Raw genomic sequence first — 13,322 nt, 5'->3', positions numbered from 1 at the left:
AAAACAACTGGGCCCTACATGTCCTCTCCGATCAGGACCAGTTTCCTCTTCTGAAGGATTCCCTCATAACGGTCCTTCGCTCCCAAAATAATAATAGCATTTAATAACACATATTTCCGTTATGTAACGGCGGAATCCGCTGACGCCGTCAACCCCTACCCCTCCCTCTCTCAAAATGTAGTCTCTTTATATATACCTCGGCCTCGATTTGCTTTCGTCTCCTTGTCTTTTGTCTCAAAATTTTTTTCGCTATTTCGGGCTTCATTTGCCAAACGTAAATCCTGGGCTTCCGTATCCAGACTTTCCGTTTCTGGGAACGTCACGGATTCTCGGCCGAGAATCGCTGACATTTTTTACCCGCCGAGTCCGAGATATTGTTGTCCTTTATCGGTTTTTTTGTTTAACTAAGTAGTATCTTTTCCTTCTTCTCAAGCGAAATTGAAGGGATTTTTCGTTCAAGATTTTAAGCTTTGGTGTTCTGTTTCCATCTCTCTTAACCCTCTTTGGTTTCAAAGTTTCAAGCTTCAAGAAAGAAGCTTTACTGGGTTACTAAAGTTGACAAGGGTAAGTGGGTGTTCTTCTTTTCCTTCGCTTTCTCAGCAACCAAACAGAGCATTACTTTTGCTTTAAGCTTTATTTCATTGTACTGTCATTAAAGCTACTGATTCCGAGTAGGTGTTTGTGTGAATGGCAAACCGCAAATTGATTTGGAGCAGTCAAAAAAGTAGAGTAGAGTAGAATAGAGTAGAGCAGAGCAGAGCAGAGGAAATGAAATGAGAGTAAATTAGCGATATAAAGCAAGACAGCTAAGAACGGAGAATCATTTGGGGTATTGGGTAAGTCGTTTTCGAACAATAAATGATGCCAAATAGTAGCTTTCAACTGAAACAAATCTCATTTTCACGCTTGCTTCTGCTCTCTCAATATTCTCTTGTCTGTTTGTCTATTTATTTCTCGACATTTGGAATAGGCCCATCATCTTTTTCTTCTTCGATAAAAATAGATTGGTCCAGCCATCCATTCATCCATCCATCACCCCCACCAAAAAGAAAGAAAACTACGGTATTGCTCCAATGTTTCTCTATATGATCCCCCCCCCTTTTTTTTTTCCTTTTTGATTTAGTTATTTAAACTGATTTGTCAGAAACTTCGGCCTCCTTGAACATACCACGGCTTGTTTTTGAATCTTTGTTGGTTACGTTAAAGCAAAGCATAAATTCCAAGTTTGGTCACTGTCCAATTGGGCATGTCCCTTTATGCATTCTTTTCTTTTTTCTTTCAATAATTGACAGCTTTTTTTTTAATCTAGCAAGTACCTTTTTTCTTTTTTTTGGTTTGGGGTCTTCTCTGATCCCGAGCTCTTTTTCTTTTGCTTATCTTTCCTTTATTGTCTTTGTCAAAAAACCTCCATTCATAAGGGATGACGCTGATGCAACATTCACACTTCTGGGATGATTTTTTGTTTTTGTTTTTCTTTGGTGCCAAACATGCTGGAATTGGCTTCATTATCTTTTTCTGGATGGGGAAGTCTCTTTAGTATTTTATTGCAACAAAATCTCTTTAAGAACAGAGACCCCCTGCATCCAACCAAAGAATGTCTCCCCTCCCCTGCACCTACTCGAAGAAGAATGTTCCATTGTCTGTTCAATTGACCATCATTAACCTTACAAAAAAAATGCACTTCTCATGGGTCTTATTGTAAATTCACAGTCCAAAAGTAAAATGAAATCCTACTACTAGTAATCTAGCATTTTCAATTCGGATTAATTGAATTAAGTTATTAACTTATCCAAGTCAAATTCTTTGTTTTGTGCAGGAATAAGAAGAGATTAGTAAGAGGAAATAAAAGCCAAGAGATAAAGAAAAAAAATGTTTACGTGCATAGCGTGCACAAAGCAAATGGCGGAGGGAGGGGAAGAAGTAGAAGGAGCCCGTGGAAGTAGCACGCCTAGTACAAAAGAAGCCGTCAAAAGCCTGACGTCGCAGGTTCTACTTCTATTTCTCTTACTACTAATAATAATAATACCTTAATCTTTCTTTCTCTATCTCTTTACTCTTCATTTCACCCTTGGCCTTGAGCTTCATTCATGCAATCTTTGGTTTTGCTTTTTTCTGTTTCCTTTTCACTTTGGCTTTGTTCGTGAAAACGAACAAAATCATAACACCCCAATTAGCCTATCTGATCTCCTTGGGACCACCTTCCTCTTTGGACCCTTGTGTCATCTTTCTTTCACGTTTATTTATGTTCCAATTGTTTTAATTTAATCTTAATCTAATACCATAAAGCTGTCGGGGCATCAAGGATTTCTTTGCATGTAATGTGGTGTAGGATTCCATTTGTGCAACTCTGATTTTCTTATCACGTGGGGTTTTATTGACTTAATTATTAGCTTAGTATTACTCTCATTGTCATTCATGTATCTTTCTTTTTTTATGATGCATAAGAAAAAAGAGAAAGACAAGAAAATCCTATATATCTCAAAATATTTCACTTTCTGCTGTTCTGTGCGGCGGGCGGAGAAAGAATCATCAGTGATTCGCAATAAGTGGGATTCGTGTTATCCTCAAAAATCAAAATAACATATTAGTAAAGGCATAGGAAGAACAAATATTGCTGCATTTGGTAGAAAATTTTAAAATCTCTTTACTTAAAAGCCAGCGCCATTAATAGCTTAAGACTTGGGATGCCGTGAAAGCATGGTAAATGCAATAGCCAAATAATACATCCATCGATGATCCAACGGGCAAGAGGAATTAACTATGTGGCTAAAGTGGTAACCTTTTGGGTAAAATCATGTAGACGGTACAGTAATATTCAAGGGCACTTTTGTGCATGGGGCTATGCCTCTAGGCGGCTTTGTGATATGCTAGTAGATCTTTGCGTAACTTAGACCAACAAGAATCCTGCTACAGGTGATTCCGGTTAGCCGTTAGGGTTGTACAAAGATCTTGCTAAATCTTGTTTCTTGAGTTATGAGTTCTAGGAGTGCCTAAACATCAGGCATGCGCAGACAACACTTTCCTTCGTATGAGCTACATATCTCTAGGTTCTAGTTTGGAATTTGGATATATAGAATCAATTCCAAGAATCCTGGTCAAATATCCTGTAGAGTATTATGGTATTTTAGGATGAAATTGTGGCAAACAAAATTTCCTGCGATATAAGTAGTCAGTGGATATCTTTAGAAAAGACAACCAAGTGTCCTGGGCCTGACCCACCATTGAATTCTTGTCGATCCTTTGTGTTTGAAAAGTAGGAATATGGGAAAAGAAAAGAAAATCTATGCATGCTAATGGGCTGTGATATTGACTGCCAGAACATCTCTCAGGTGGTAGCAGAAAAGTACATTTTATCATTTCAGATCGTGTTAGACCAACAGCGTTTACTGTAGTAGTATTCCCATGATATTCACGGTTGAGGTCGCTTTTCGGTCTATTTTATGCCTTCTTCTTGTTCTTTTCTCTTTGGGGGATTGTGAATTGATCTTCTTGTCTGAGTCTACTGTGCAGATAACCTGGACCAATGTAGCTATGATTTCTTTTCATAGACCAGTTCAATTTTCTGGCTTTTTTATAATAATAATAATAATAATAATAATAATTCTGGAGCTTATATAAGTCTGTTATGTACCACAAGCTTTGCACTTTGAAAGCCATAATTCAGAATGCAAACCATCAAATTATACTGTCAGTTGTTCCCCTAGAAATAGAGACAATAAGTTTTCAAAGGCAAATTATTTCTTGTTCAAAGATATTGACAAATATTTGGATATATGATGTAATGGTAAAGATAATAATGCAAAAATAAGTTGGAGAAGAAATCAATAAAAAAAAAATTGTTCAAGTGGTGCTCGTTAGAACATTGAATATCTCTTAATTACAGAATATGGGATAATTTCCAAGGAAAAATAGGTACAGTTTAATTTTTAGGTTTCATTGTTAGATCATTAACGCAATTTTCATTGAATCTCTCCAATTGTGAGCTACAATAATTTTTATGCTTGGTAATGCATTTTTATTCTATCAAACTTAATCCTCTGTATTTTCCAACATTAAATCTGTGCCATTAACTTCATCTTGTGGAAGTCAAGCATATATATATATATATATATATTTTTTTTTTTTTGGCTTTTCATTTACTTAAATTGTAATAATGTGCAGATCAAGGATATGGCATTGAAATTTTCTGGCGCTTATAAGCAATGCAAACCCTGCACGGGCTCCAGCAGCTACAAGAAAGGAGATCGACCTTATCCAGATTTTGATGCTGCTTCGGAAGGGGTTCCATACCCCTACATGGGCGGAAGCTCTAGCTCAACACCTGCATGGGATTTCACTAATGCCAGTCACCATCCAGGAAGGTCAGATTCAAGATTTACCGGGGTATTCAGTGGTGATAGAACCCCTGGTGGTAGGGAGTCTATCTCGGCCCAGGATCTGGTTTTGGAAGATGAGGATGAGCCCAAAGAATGGATGGCACAAGTGGAGCCTGGGGTTCATATAACTTTTGTGTCTCTACCTAATGGAGGAAATGATCTAAAACGAATTCGCTTCAGGTATGCCATCCATACCAGCACCAATATTAGTTTCCAACCAGAATGTACTTTCATCTTCTTGAATTTTATTAATATCTGACATACATCTATCATTGAGACTCCAAATAGACATGTCATTCTCAGCCCTCGTATGCCTGTCAAATATAATTATGAGCTGTTGAAAGCATTAGCTGGGAGCCTGGGACTTTTTCACTGACCTAAGGAGTAAAGATGGTCTCTGAGGTGCCACGATGTGCTCCCTTCGTTCGTCTAGTGCATGGGGCACAATGTTTTGATAATTTGGTGATGATTATCTTGATTGATATCTTTTCTCCAGCTAGATTAGTTGTTTGTCTTTGTTGTTGTTGTTGTTGTTGGACAAGTAGATATTGTTTCATCGTTCATTGATTAGTCCTTTCTACCAAGCTGTGATTTACTATGTCATGCAATTGGTTGGTCGTAGCAAAAGTCCATTCAGCTTTGATTCTCAGACATGAAAGAAAGTGGAGTTTTGTGCAACTCCAAATTGCCCCAATTATTTTGAGTTTTTGTTGCTGGAACTAAATCAGCCTATATATATATATATATATATAAACGGAAACTGATGTTACTTAGGCTTTGAATTTTGAAGCCGGGAGATGTTCGACAAGTGGCAAGCACAGCGATGGTGGGGTGAGAATTATGATAGAATCATGGAGCTCTACAATGTACAAAGATTTAATCGTCAGGCACTACATACTCCCCCAAGATCTGAGGATGAGGTAAACCACCTTGTTCCTCGTTTTTAAGACATTTTCTTACTTAATGCACTTGGTTTGCCTTTTTGAGTCCATGAATTTATAGAGGCTCCAGTCTCTAGAACCAGAATTAGTCTGCAAGAACCATATGTTTGTCAATTTTGCATTATCTTCATTCTATTTATTCATGAATGTCATGACTGACAGAAGACTTTATTGTAAGAAAAGCAACTTAGTTAGCAATTAACATGGCATAAAGCTTATTGTTTCCTTTTTGTTTCCTGACCTAATGGACCTTAATTCTAAAAGTTTCCTTGTTATTCTACCTCTTTTCTTTCATACAAACAGTTAAATTGTTTGAGTGCCTGGATAATTTGCATTGTAGTTACATAATCTAATTCATTCCAACTTCATATTACTTCAGATGCAAAGGGATTCTTCTTACTCAAGGATGGGATCAACAATGGAAAGTCCCATGGCTCATTGGACACCAAGAAACCACTATAAACCATATGGAGGTAAAGGATATTTCCCATCTGACCATATGGACCAAGGTGGAGCCCAATATTACAGTGCTGGGCCAAGTGCTTTTAGTGCAGGTGGCCCAAGAGGTGAGGCATCTTTTGACGCTTCACGGACGACAACCTCCTCTAGAGATGAGCCCTCTGTTTCTGTCAGCAATGCCAGTGAAATGGAGTCAGAATGGGTTGAACAGGATGAACCCGGCGTATACATTACCATCAGACAGTTGGCTGACGGCACCAGGGAACTGCGGCGTGTGAGATTCAGGTAACGAAATTCCCATTGATTTACATCATGGTCTCTGGCGGCCAACATAAATTAAGATTATTTTTGAACTTGGATAATAAGATACCACTAGTATTTTTTTTTTAAGACCTGAATATATCATCAATCAATCTTTCTTTTGACCGTGAGGTTGTTTTCTGAAAAAAAAACCTTGTATTAATAATAATAAATAAGTTAGAAAAATCTATCTAACAAGCCCTAGCCAGTAGGAGACATCAGGTCATGCTATGAATTCATGTTATTTGCGCATTCTGATATTTGAGCAGCCGCGAAAGATTCGGAGAAGTAAATGCGAAGCAGTGGTGGGAGGAGAACAGAGAAAGGATACAAACACAATACCTATAAATTATAATAATAGTATTACACAAACAAATGGTAGCAGCGGTGGATCTAAATGCGTTGAAAGGTGCACTGCAGTTGGATGTTTCCTTCAATTTTGTTTTGAAACGTGGTGGTAAGAATCATCAAATTCACCATAGTGAAGTTGTTTACATTACAGGTAAAATGGGCTTTGTCACCACCTGTGATGACTGAACTAACAAGTGTCAAAACAAGCCCCTTCTTTTATTTTTTTGGTCTACCAATTTTTAGGAGCTCCTCTTACCACCTTTGTTAAGGGAATTTATTTGGTCTTTAGGTTTTTATATAGGGAATTTATTTGGGTCGGGAACTAGGTTGTCTAGCGGTTGTTTTTTTGTAATACAAACTCTGATAGTTCAAGAAATGAGTTTTTTAAAGTTATAACAGCTTTACTTTATGTTTGGATTATGTTTTTTTATTACGAGAATAACCAGATACCATAGAGTGGAAATTAAGTAAATACACAACAGCGACTTCAGTAATCTTCAATTGTTTTGAGACGACACTACCCACGAAGTGTATTCTTTACATGTTTAAATTTCTCTTTGCACGTTTCTAGTACTAGTATTAGTAAACTGTATTGAAGAAGATTGCGAAACGTTTTCCGGACTTTGAAATTCTATAACAATGTCCCTCTCTTTAGTTTCTCCTACGTTTCCCCTGTCCAATATTGAAGGTCTTTCTCCGCCAGTCTGAACTATTATTACCCTCCTTTCTGTTAAATTTATGATGAATAATAATAATAATAATAATAATAATAATATATAAATAAATAAATAAAACATCAAGTTCAAATAGATCTCTGACCCGGGCATCATTTCTTTCTCCGTGGGCTACTTTGAACTCTGATGCTAATGTAGTGTAAGGAGCCACTAATTATGGGGGAAAATAGGATTCAATTCAAAATCATGTTAAAAAAATCAATCAAGATATTCAAAGAAGAAATGAAAAAAATAATCACAAATCATTCACAAACTCACACTTTATTTATCAAGCAACGATCAATATGTAGAAACAAAACAGTTTCTTAATTGTAACAGAAAACCGAGTACCATATAGCTACTGCTAGGAAAACACTCAAAACAGGACAAACCAAAGCGCACTCGTTTTGATATTTGGACTCCTTGACTCCATATTGTACAATGAAATAGCATTTGATTTAATTTATTGTTATAAACCATGATGCTGGGCCATCTCATCCCGCTACTTTTCTGGTAAAAGTTCTGCCTGGCTGTACCTGTTGGGTTGGTCTAAGAAACGTGTCATTAGATTCCGCAGTCCACTGTACCCCAGCCTTCATAGGTGGCGGCCTGCGATTTCCAATTGTCACATTTGCCAACTTCTCCGCTACATCTGAAGCTCCGTGAGCATTTCTATTCTTATTGATGGATGCTGCTGGACCATTATATATTCAAAGTCAATCACATAAAATATAATAAAACAAAACTAATGCAAATATACCCTTGTAAAATTTCCTGTCAATTACAAGAATCTTCAGCAACCACATACTAAGCAGACGACAACTGAACTATTCTATTCACAGCACAAATATGGATCAATTTTAACCTCACAAATAGGTTTCAATTTTTTTTTTCCATGGATTGATCATATTCAGATAAAAGTAATCATAATATGGTTGAATCTAGCAAAAAACACTTACTTGGACTCTTTCTTCCCGGTGGCCGATACCTTGGTTGTATGGCAGAGTTCTTCGAGGATTTATTATTCTTATTAAGATCCTTCTGGAAGGGAAGAAAAAAGACTATACTTAGAAGCAACGTATGGAAAACACTACTAGAGAAGTAGAATCACTAAGCCACATTAAATAACAATTACCTGATTAACCATCTCCAGCTTGCGTTGCACACCTGCAAGAATTAACCGTATAAGATCTTCTAGGAAATAAACAACACTTGCAATATCAATTTGGAAAAATAACAAGGATAAAAAAACACAGATAAGCTCCAGAAAATGCATTACTGCCAATTTAATTACTAATTCTGCATTCAAACTTATGAAAAAAGTGATGGTACAGCTTGATCATAAACTTAGCAAGAACACTTGCATCATTTTCATAATGTGCAAGAAAAATCCTTCAGCAGAGCAGAGTGATAAGGCACTCTACATCCAATATCATGAGTAAACTATTTCTGTACTGGTACATATTCTAAGATCCATCACCTGTGCCCAAAGATGCATTTGACTTCAGAGAAGAAAGATTGCTGGTGAGCTTTGCATTTGGTAGAACCCCAGAATACCTCCTAGCTGATTGCTGTTCAAATGTTCCTCTCACCCCGACTACAAGTACGTATATTAGAAATTAGCCACAAATTAAACCAAACATACCCCCTCCAAAAAAGACAAATGGCAGAGTTTTAGAATGAACCAGATGGAGGAGTTCTAGAAACAGCAGCTCTGGGACGAAGAGAGGGTGGAACATAAAAACAACTCTGCACATCATAAGAAAATTCCATGAGCGGAGTAATTGCCACAACATAAAGGTCATTTTTTACCTCATAACAGAACAATCCAGAAAATTATCAAGAACATTAAAATAACTATAAAAAACAGCACCTGAAAGAAAGGATGTTGAAGGACCTCAGCAGCAGTTGGCCTTTTGCATGGATCCCACGAACAGAGAGACTAAAGACAAGCAGCAAAGCAAATGTCAATTTGTCTTCGAACAATCCAAATAAAAAAAAATTAATGGTCAGAATCACACTAACAGAAAGCCCTTCCTGCTGTAGGATGAAAAGGAACAAAAAGCATCGAAGTCAGCAGACATGCACTTAACTGTAATAAGGTTGATTGCATCGTCACTTGCTGATGGTATCAACACAGACAGATGCACACCAGCAAACTGCAATGTTCAGTAACAGAAAGATTGAAAAAGATGCAGGATTCCATACACATAAAATAATCCAAAAGAATTGTACATCACTAAAAATAAACTTGGAAGTCATGCTTTGAAGCTGATGATTTTGCAAGATAAAATTGAGAGACCTGTGGGAATTGGTAGTTTATAGCCCTTGCAAGATTAAGCCCATCAGGCCATGAATCCTTAATTGGAGTACCTATTATGCTGCAAATTTTGTAGATTTCATCTGCTTCACTGCATTTACAATAACAATGAAGGGTTAGCATGATTCCTGTAAATAACCAAGTAATAACCCATTGTTGCCAAACATACAAATAAAGATAATGAAATATCATCTAATGCCTGTCTAAAAAGAAGAATCTTGAGGAGAAAGTTCTCAACACAAAATATATAAAAAAAAAGAACATTCCTGGTGCCAGGAAAAAGTGGACGTAAGGTGAACAACTCAGCCATGATTGCACCCATTGCCCACATATCTGTAATCATGGAGAAAAAGCATAATTAAAAGGGCTGTCACCAATTATATCCTATGTGAATTAATATTGATTGAACTCAAAACTGACCAACTTTCAAAGTATACAGGTATGATTGAAGAAGAACTTCAGGGGCACGATACCTAAAATACAAGGAACTCAAAGCTCAGATAAGTTGTAATGAATATAAAAAAGAACAGAAAAGGGGGAAAAACTACTAAATTCTCAACGTATCAAACCTACCAGCGTGTTGAGACATACTCCGTGTATGGTGGATGTGAATTTATTTCACGTGCAAGACCAAAATCAGCAATTTTGATTATATCCTTACTAACCAACAAATTCTCTGGAAAGAAAATGGCAGTTAGTTATAGAAATTTTCTTTCAGTTGATGCAATAAAAATATACATAAATTTTATAGACAAATATTAAACACAATACCTGGCTTTAGGTCACGATGAAAATACCCACGCTGGTGCATGTATGCAAGACCTTGAAATACTTGGAAACACCAATTTCTGATTTCGACTTCTGAAAAAAGCTTTTCCCTGTCTTTCATAAGTTGGTAAAGGTTGCATTCCTGGAACAATTTCACGTTTTCAGCAAAATAATTAAACCCCCAATGATTAAAGAGCAAGTTATAAGTCAAACACAAATACAAGCTGTTCACTTACCATGTATTCAAACACAAAATATAGAATGTCATTTTCCCTGATGACTTCCTTAAGTTTCACAATATTGGGATGATTCATTCTCCGCAGCGACTGTCAAACAAAACAGACTATCATGATATGAAACAAATAACCATGAGAAAAACAGAAGAAAGCAACTCGTATTACCTTAACTTCTCTCAGATTCACACACTCTTCCCAAGAGTAATATTTCTTCTTCATTTTCTTAATTGCAACCTTTAAAACAGATAATGTTTATTTGAAAAGATTATGTCAATATCATCATATTAAAAGAAACATGTTCTTACAATTTCAAATAGATAAAATCTCAGGCATACTCACAACTTCTCCAGACAGCTTGTTAACAGCTCGCCACACAACACCAAAAGTTCCATCACCAACTTCCTTAATTAACTTGTACCTAACATCACCCAAAACATTAATAAGCATAAATTGCCATGCACAAAATAAATAGTATAGTACAATCCAGAGTAAACAACTTACCTCTCCATTTTCTTGCAGAACAAAAGGTAGCCCTTTCTTTATTCAAGAGATGTATAAGAACCAACAATAGACATGTGACATTTATCTTCAGCAGAAGATTACTTGTATTAAAAACTATAAAACATAAACAAACTGCCTTTCTGGTCAGCTAAATCCACTATTAATTTCCTCTGGTAATATGCAATAACATAAAACCAGAATTTTTATTGCGGATAAGCTTCACAGCTTTATTTGGTACTAAACCCATAGCTGCAAGATGAAAACAAGGCATCAACAGAAGGAATAGATGAGCTCCACAAAACATACTGATACACACCGACAGAATGATTGCTCCAGCCAACAGGAAGAATCCCAAGCTCAAGATACACTCACTCGGTCCAAAAGCTTAATTGCAGTTAACTCATCCATGCCAAATAGAAACTGTTGCAGAATGCTCAACAAAACAACATCTCATCACTAACCAGAACCCATCAGGTGTAACAACAGAAAATTAACTATGAGCTATAGCTGCTAATGCTTAGTAAGCAACTTTCAACTGTCTACTGCAAGAGTTCAGCCCTGTGATAATAGAAGAGCAAAGAGAAAAGTATGAGAAAGGTTAGAAAAGGAACAAAGAGTTGACAGATATGGATAAAGATAATGATAACAGATATGGAAAAAGATAACTATGTGATTATATTGTCTAACTGGAAGGCGTTTTCCCAAAATCTTTGACTGGAAGTTGTATCAGAAATGAACTGCCAATAAAAATATTTAGAACCTACTTATCTGATTTTAGTCAAATCGAGTAGAAAAAATTGCTTACTTGCAGAAGTACACTAAAGATCCAACATCTATTTCAGATAAAACTTGCATTACACCTCCTCTGTTAGAATTAAAAAGATACCGGGTGCTAAGTGCAATTGACAAAGGAAACTAAAAGAAAATCTCCATGGACGAGAAACCGCCAGTCAAGTACTTCTTGGAACGAAAACACCAGGAAAAGGTAGCAATTTGACCAGAAGCACACTTGTTCCATGTCTTGAAAAGGAAACTAAATCCCTTTAAATCCAAGTCCCGAGAAATCTAACAACATCGATTGAAACTTGAGTCAATATAGATCTTACAGGCGCACATAACCTAGTATGATACCCTAGATCATGAAATAATTGACTCAAGATAAATGACTGATTATCTAGGAAGGTATAGAAGTACAGCATTACTCAGAAAAGAATTCGCATTAATTCAAGCATATGACATGTAACAATGTACAAAAAGTGGAATAATATTCATCTTAGAAAGCGAATTCTCAAGAAAAGAGCTGAGGCTGGCATATTCAAGCAATATTAAATCCAAAATTCTCAACTGCTAGCGACTCATCAGATCACGCCAAAATCAAGGCCCAATTCCACAAAAAAACAATTCCCAATCCCAGATTATAAACCAAACAAGCAAGATACACCGTGATGACAACAGCAATAACAACGAATCAATTCAGGTCTGAAAAGATAAATAAATCCCAAAAAAAAAAAAATTCTAATAAATCATAGAGGCAAACCCTAATCGATTGAATCACCAAAACAATAAGAATCCGAACAAATCTCTACTTATGAAACAGGCGGCAAAACAAAATAACCAAAAAAGGATCCAAGGAGAAAAACTATAGTCTAAACCTAAAGACGAAAAAAGAATCAGAGAAAATCGAAAGAAGAGATGCGATCGGATCATATTATCTAGGTTAAAGAGGTATCGAGGGAGATACCTGAAAACCAACCGGCATAAGCAACGCCGCCAACGATGGGAAGAGGTTGAATCCAGAGCTTTGCTATTTCTCTCTCTTCCTAAGAAGCAAAATTAAGGAGAAGTTTTTTTTTTTTTTTTTTTATGCGCGTTTGGAATATGAAGGGAAATATCTGTTCTTAAAATAGCTGTAAGTTGGTGTGACCAAGAAAGCGCTTAATTTGGGAATTTTATTTATTAATAAATGCGCATTCCTATATTTATAGTCCCTCTGTTTCTACTCTACACTATGCCCTATTCTATTATGCTAGGCTTGTACAGTGGATTGTCTTCATCATTTCTCATCTCGTTTGGTTCTTGATTAGGACAATCAATTTCTTTTTATTTTCTGCTGCCAAAATCACTGGTTTTTCTTTGTTTGTTATTGTTTTCATTAATTAAAAATATAAACATTAATTTTTCAATGGCTTTTAAATGTACTTTGTTCAATTCTAAATACTAAACTCATAATTTAAATGGGAATTAATAGTTAATCAATTTATAATAATAAGACCTTGTAGAATTTTTAATTCCAAGGTCTACATTATTTTTTTAATAAAAATATCTTTATTTGAAATTTTAAGCTGGTTTGAGGATAT

The 13,322-nt window shown here is 36.1% G+C and overlaps 2 protein-coding genes across 19 annotated transcripts; one reads left to right on the top strand and one right to left on the bottom strand.

Moving 5' to 3' along the window:
- Positions 1-52: 52 nt before the first annotated feature.
- On the top strand, positions 53-6,831 carry LOC111275670 (protein BREVIS RADIX-like). 3 transcript variants are annotated; one of them, XM_089745918.1, is made up of 7 exons: positions 53-564; positions 676-836; positions 1,817-1,986; positions 4,162-4,556; positions 5,167-5,296; positions 5,697-6,061; positions 6,346-6,831. In XM_089745918.1, exons 3-7 carry the CDS (start codon positions 1,870-1,872, stop codon positions 6,422-6,424), a joined length of 1,086 nt encoding a protein of 361 aa, XP_089602044.1. In that variant the 5' UTR covers positions 53-564; positions 676-836; positions 1,817-1,869; the 3' UTR covers positions 6,425-6,831. The 3 variants fall into 3 exon arrangements, with proteins under 3 accessions (XP_089602044.1, XP_089602045.1, XP_022716895.1); XM_089745919.1 differs by lacking the exon at positions 676-836; XM_022861160.2 differs by lacking the exon at positions 53-564 and having other exon boundaries at positions 618-836.
- A 575-nt stretch (positions 6,832-7,406) lies between these two features.
- LOC111275645 (cyclin-dependent kinase F-4-like) lies at positions 7,407-12,838 on the bottom strand. 16 transcript variants are annotated; one of them, XM_089745914.1, is made up of 18 exons: positions 12,707-12,838; positions 11,771-12,097; positions 10,966-11,523; positions 10,804-10,882; positions 10,630-10,698; positions 10,465-10,554; positions 10,232-10,370; positions 10,034-10,136; positions 9,881-9,933; positions 9,730-9,793; positions 9,443-9,554; positions 9,234-9,299; positions 9,014-9,082; positions 8,826-8,889; positions 8,621-8,737; positions 8,276-8,307; positions 8,100-8,181; positions 7,407-7,834 (listed from the first exon to the last, which is right to left on the bottom strand). In XM_089745914.1, exons 3-18 carry the CDS (start codon positions 10,971-10,973, stop codon positions 7,635-7,637), a joined length of 1,347 nt encoding a protein of 448 aa, XP_089602040.1. In that variant the 5' UTR covers positions 10,974-11,523; positions 11,771-12,097; positions 12,707-12,838; the 3' UTR covers positions 7,407-7,634. The 16 variants fall into 16 exon arrangements, with proteins under 16 accessions (XP_089602040.1, XP_089602028.1, XP_089602039.1 ...); XM_089745902.1 differs by adding an exon at positions 11,632-11,702 and having other exon boundaries at positions 10,465-10,698; positions 11,771-12,030; XM_089745913.1 differs by having other exon boundaries at positions 11,771-12,030.
- Between the last annotated feature and the right edge of the window lie 484 nt (positions 12,839-13,322).

This window comes from Durio zibethinus, chromosome 17 (assembly GCF_047325235.1).
Source record: "Durio zibethinus cultivar Kanyao isolate XHJ-2024 chromosome 17, ASM4732523v1, whole genome shotgun sequence".
Classification (NCBI taxonomy): Eukaryota; Viridiplantae; Streptophyta; class Magnoliopsida; order Malvales; family Malvaceae; genus Durio; species Durio zibethinus.
The sequence above is the reverse complement of the archived record's forward strand: the minus strand, read 5'-3'. Positions and strand labels throughout refer to the sequence as shown.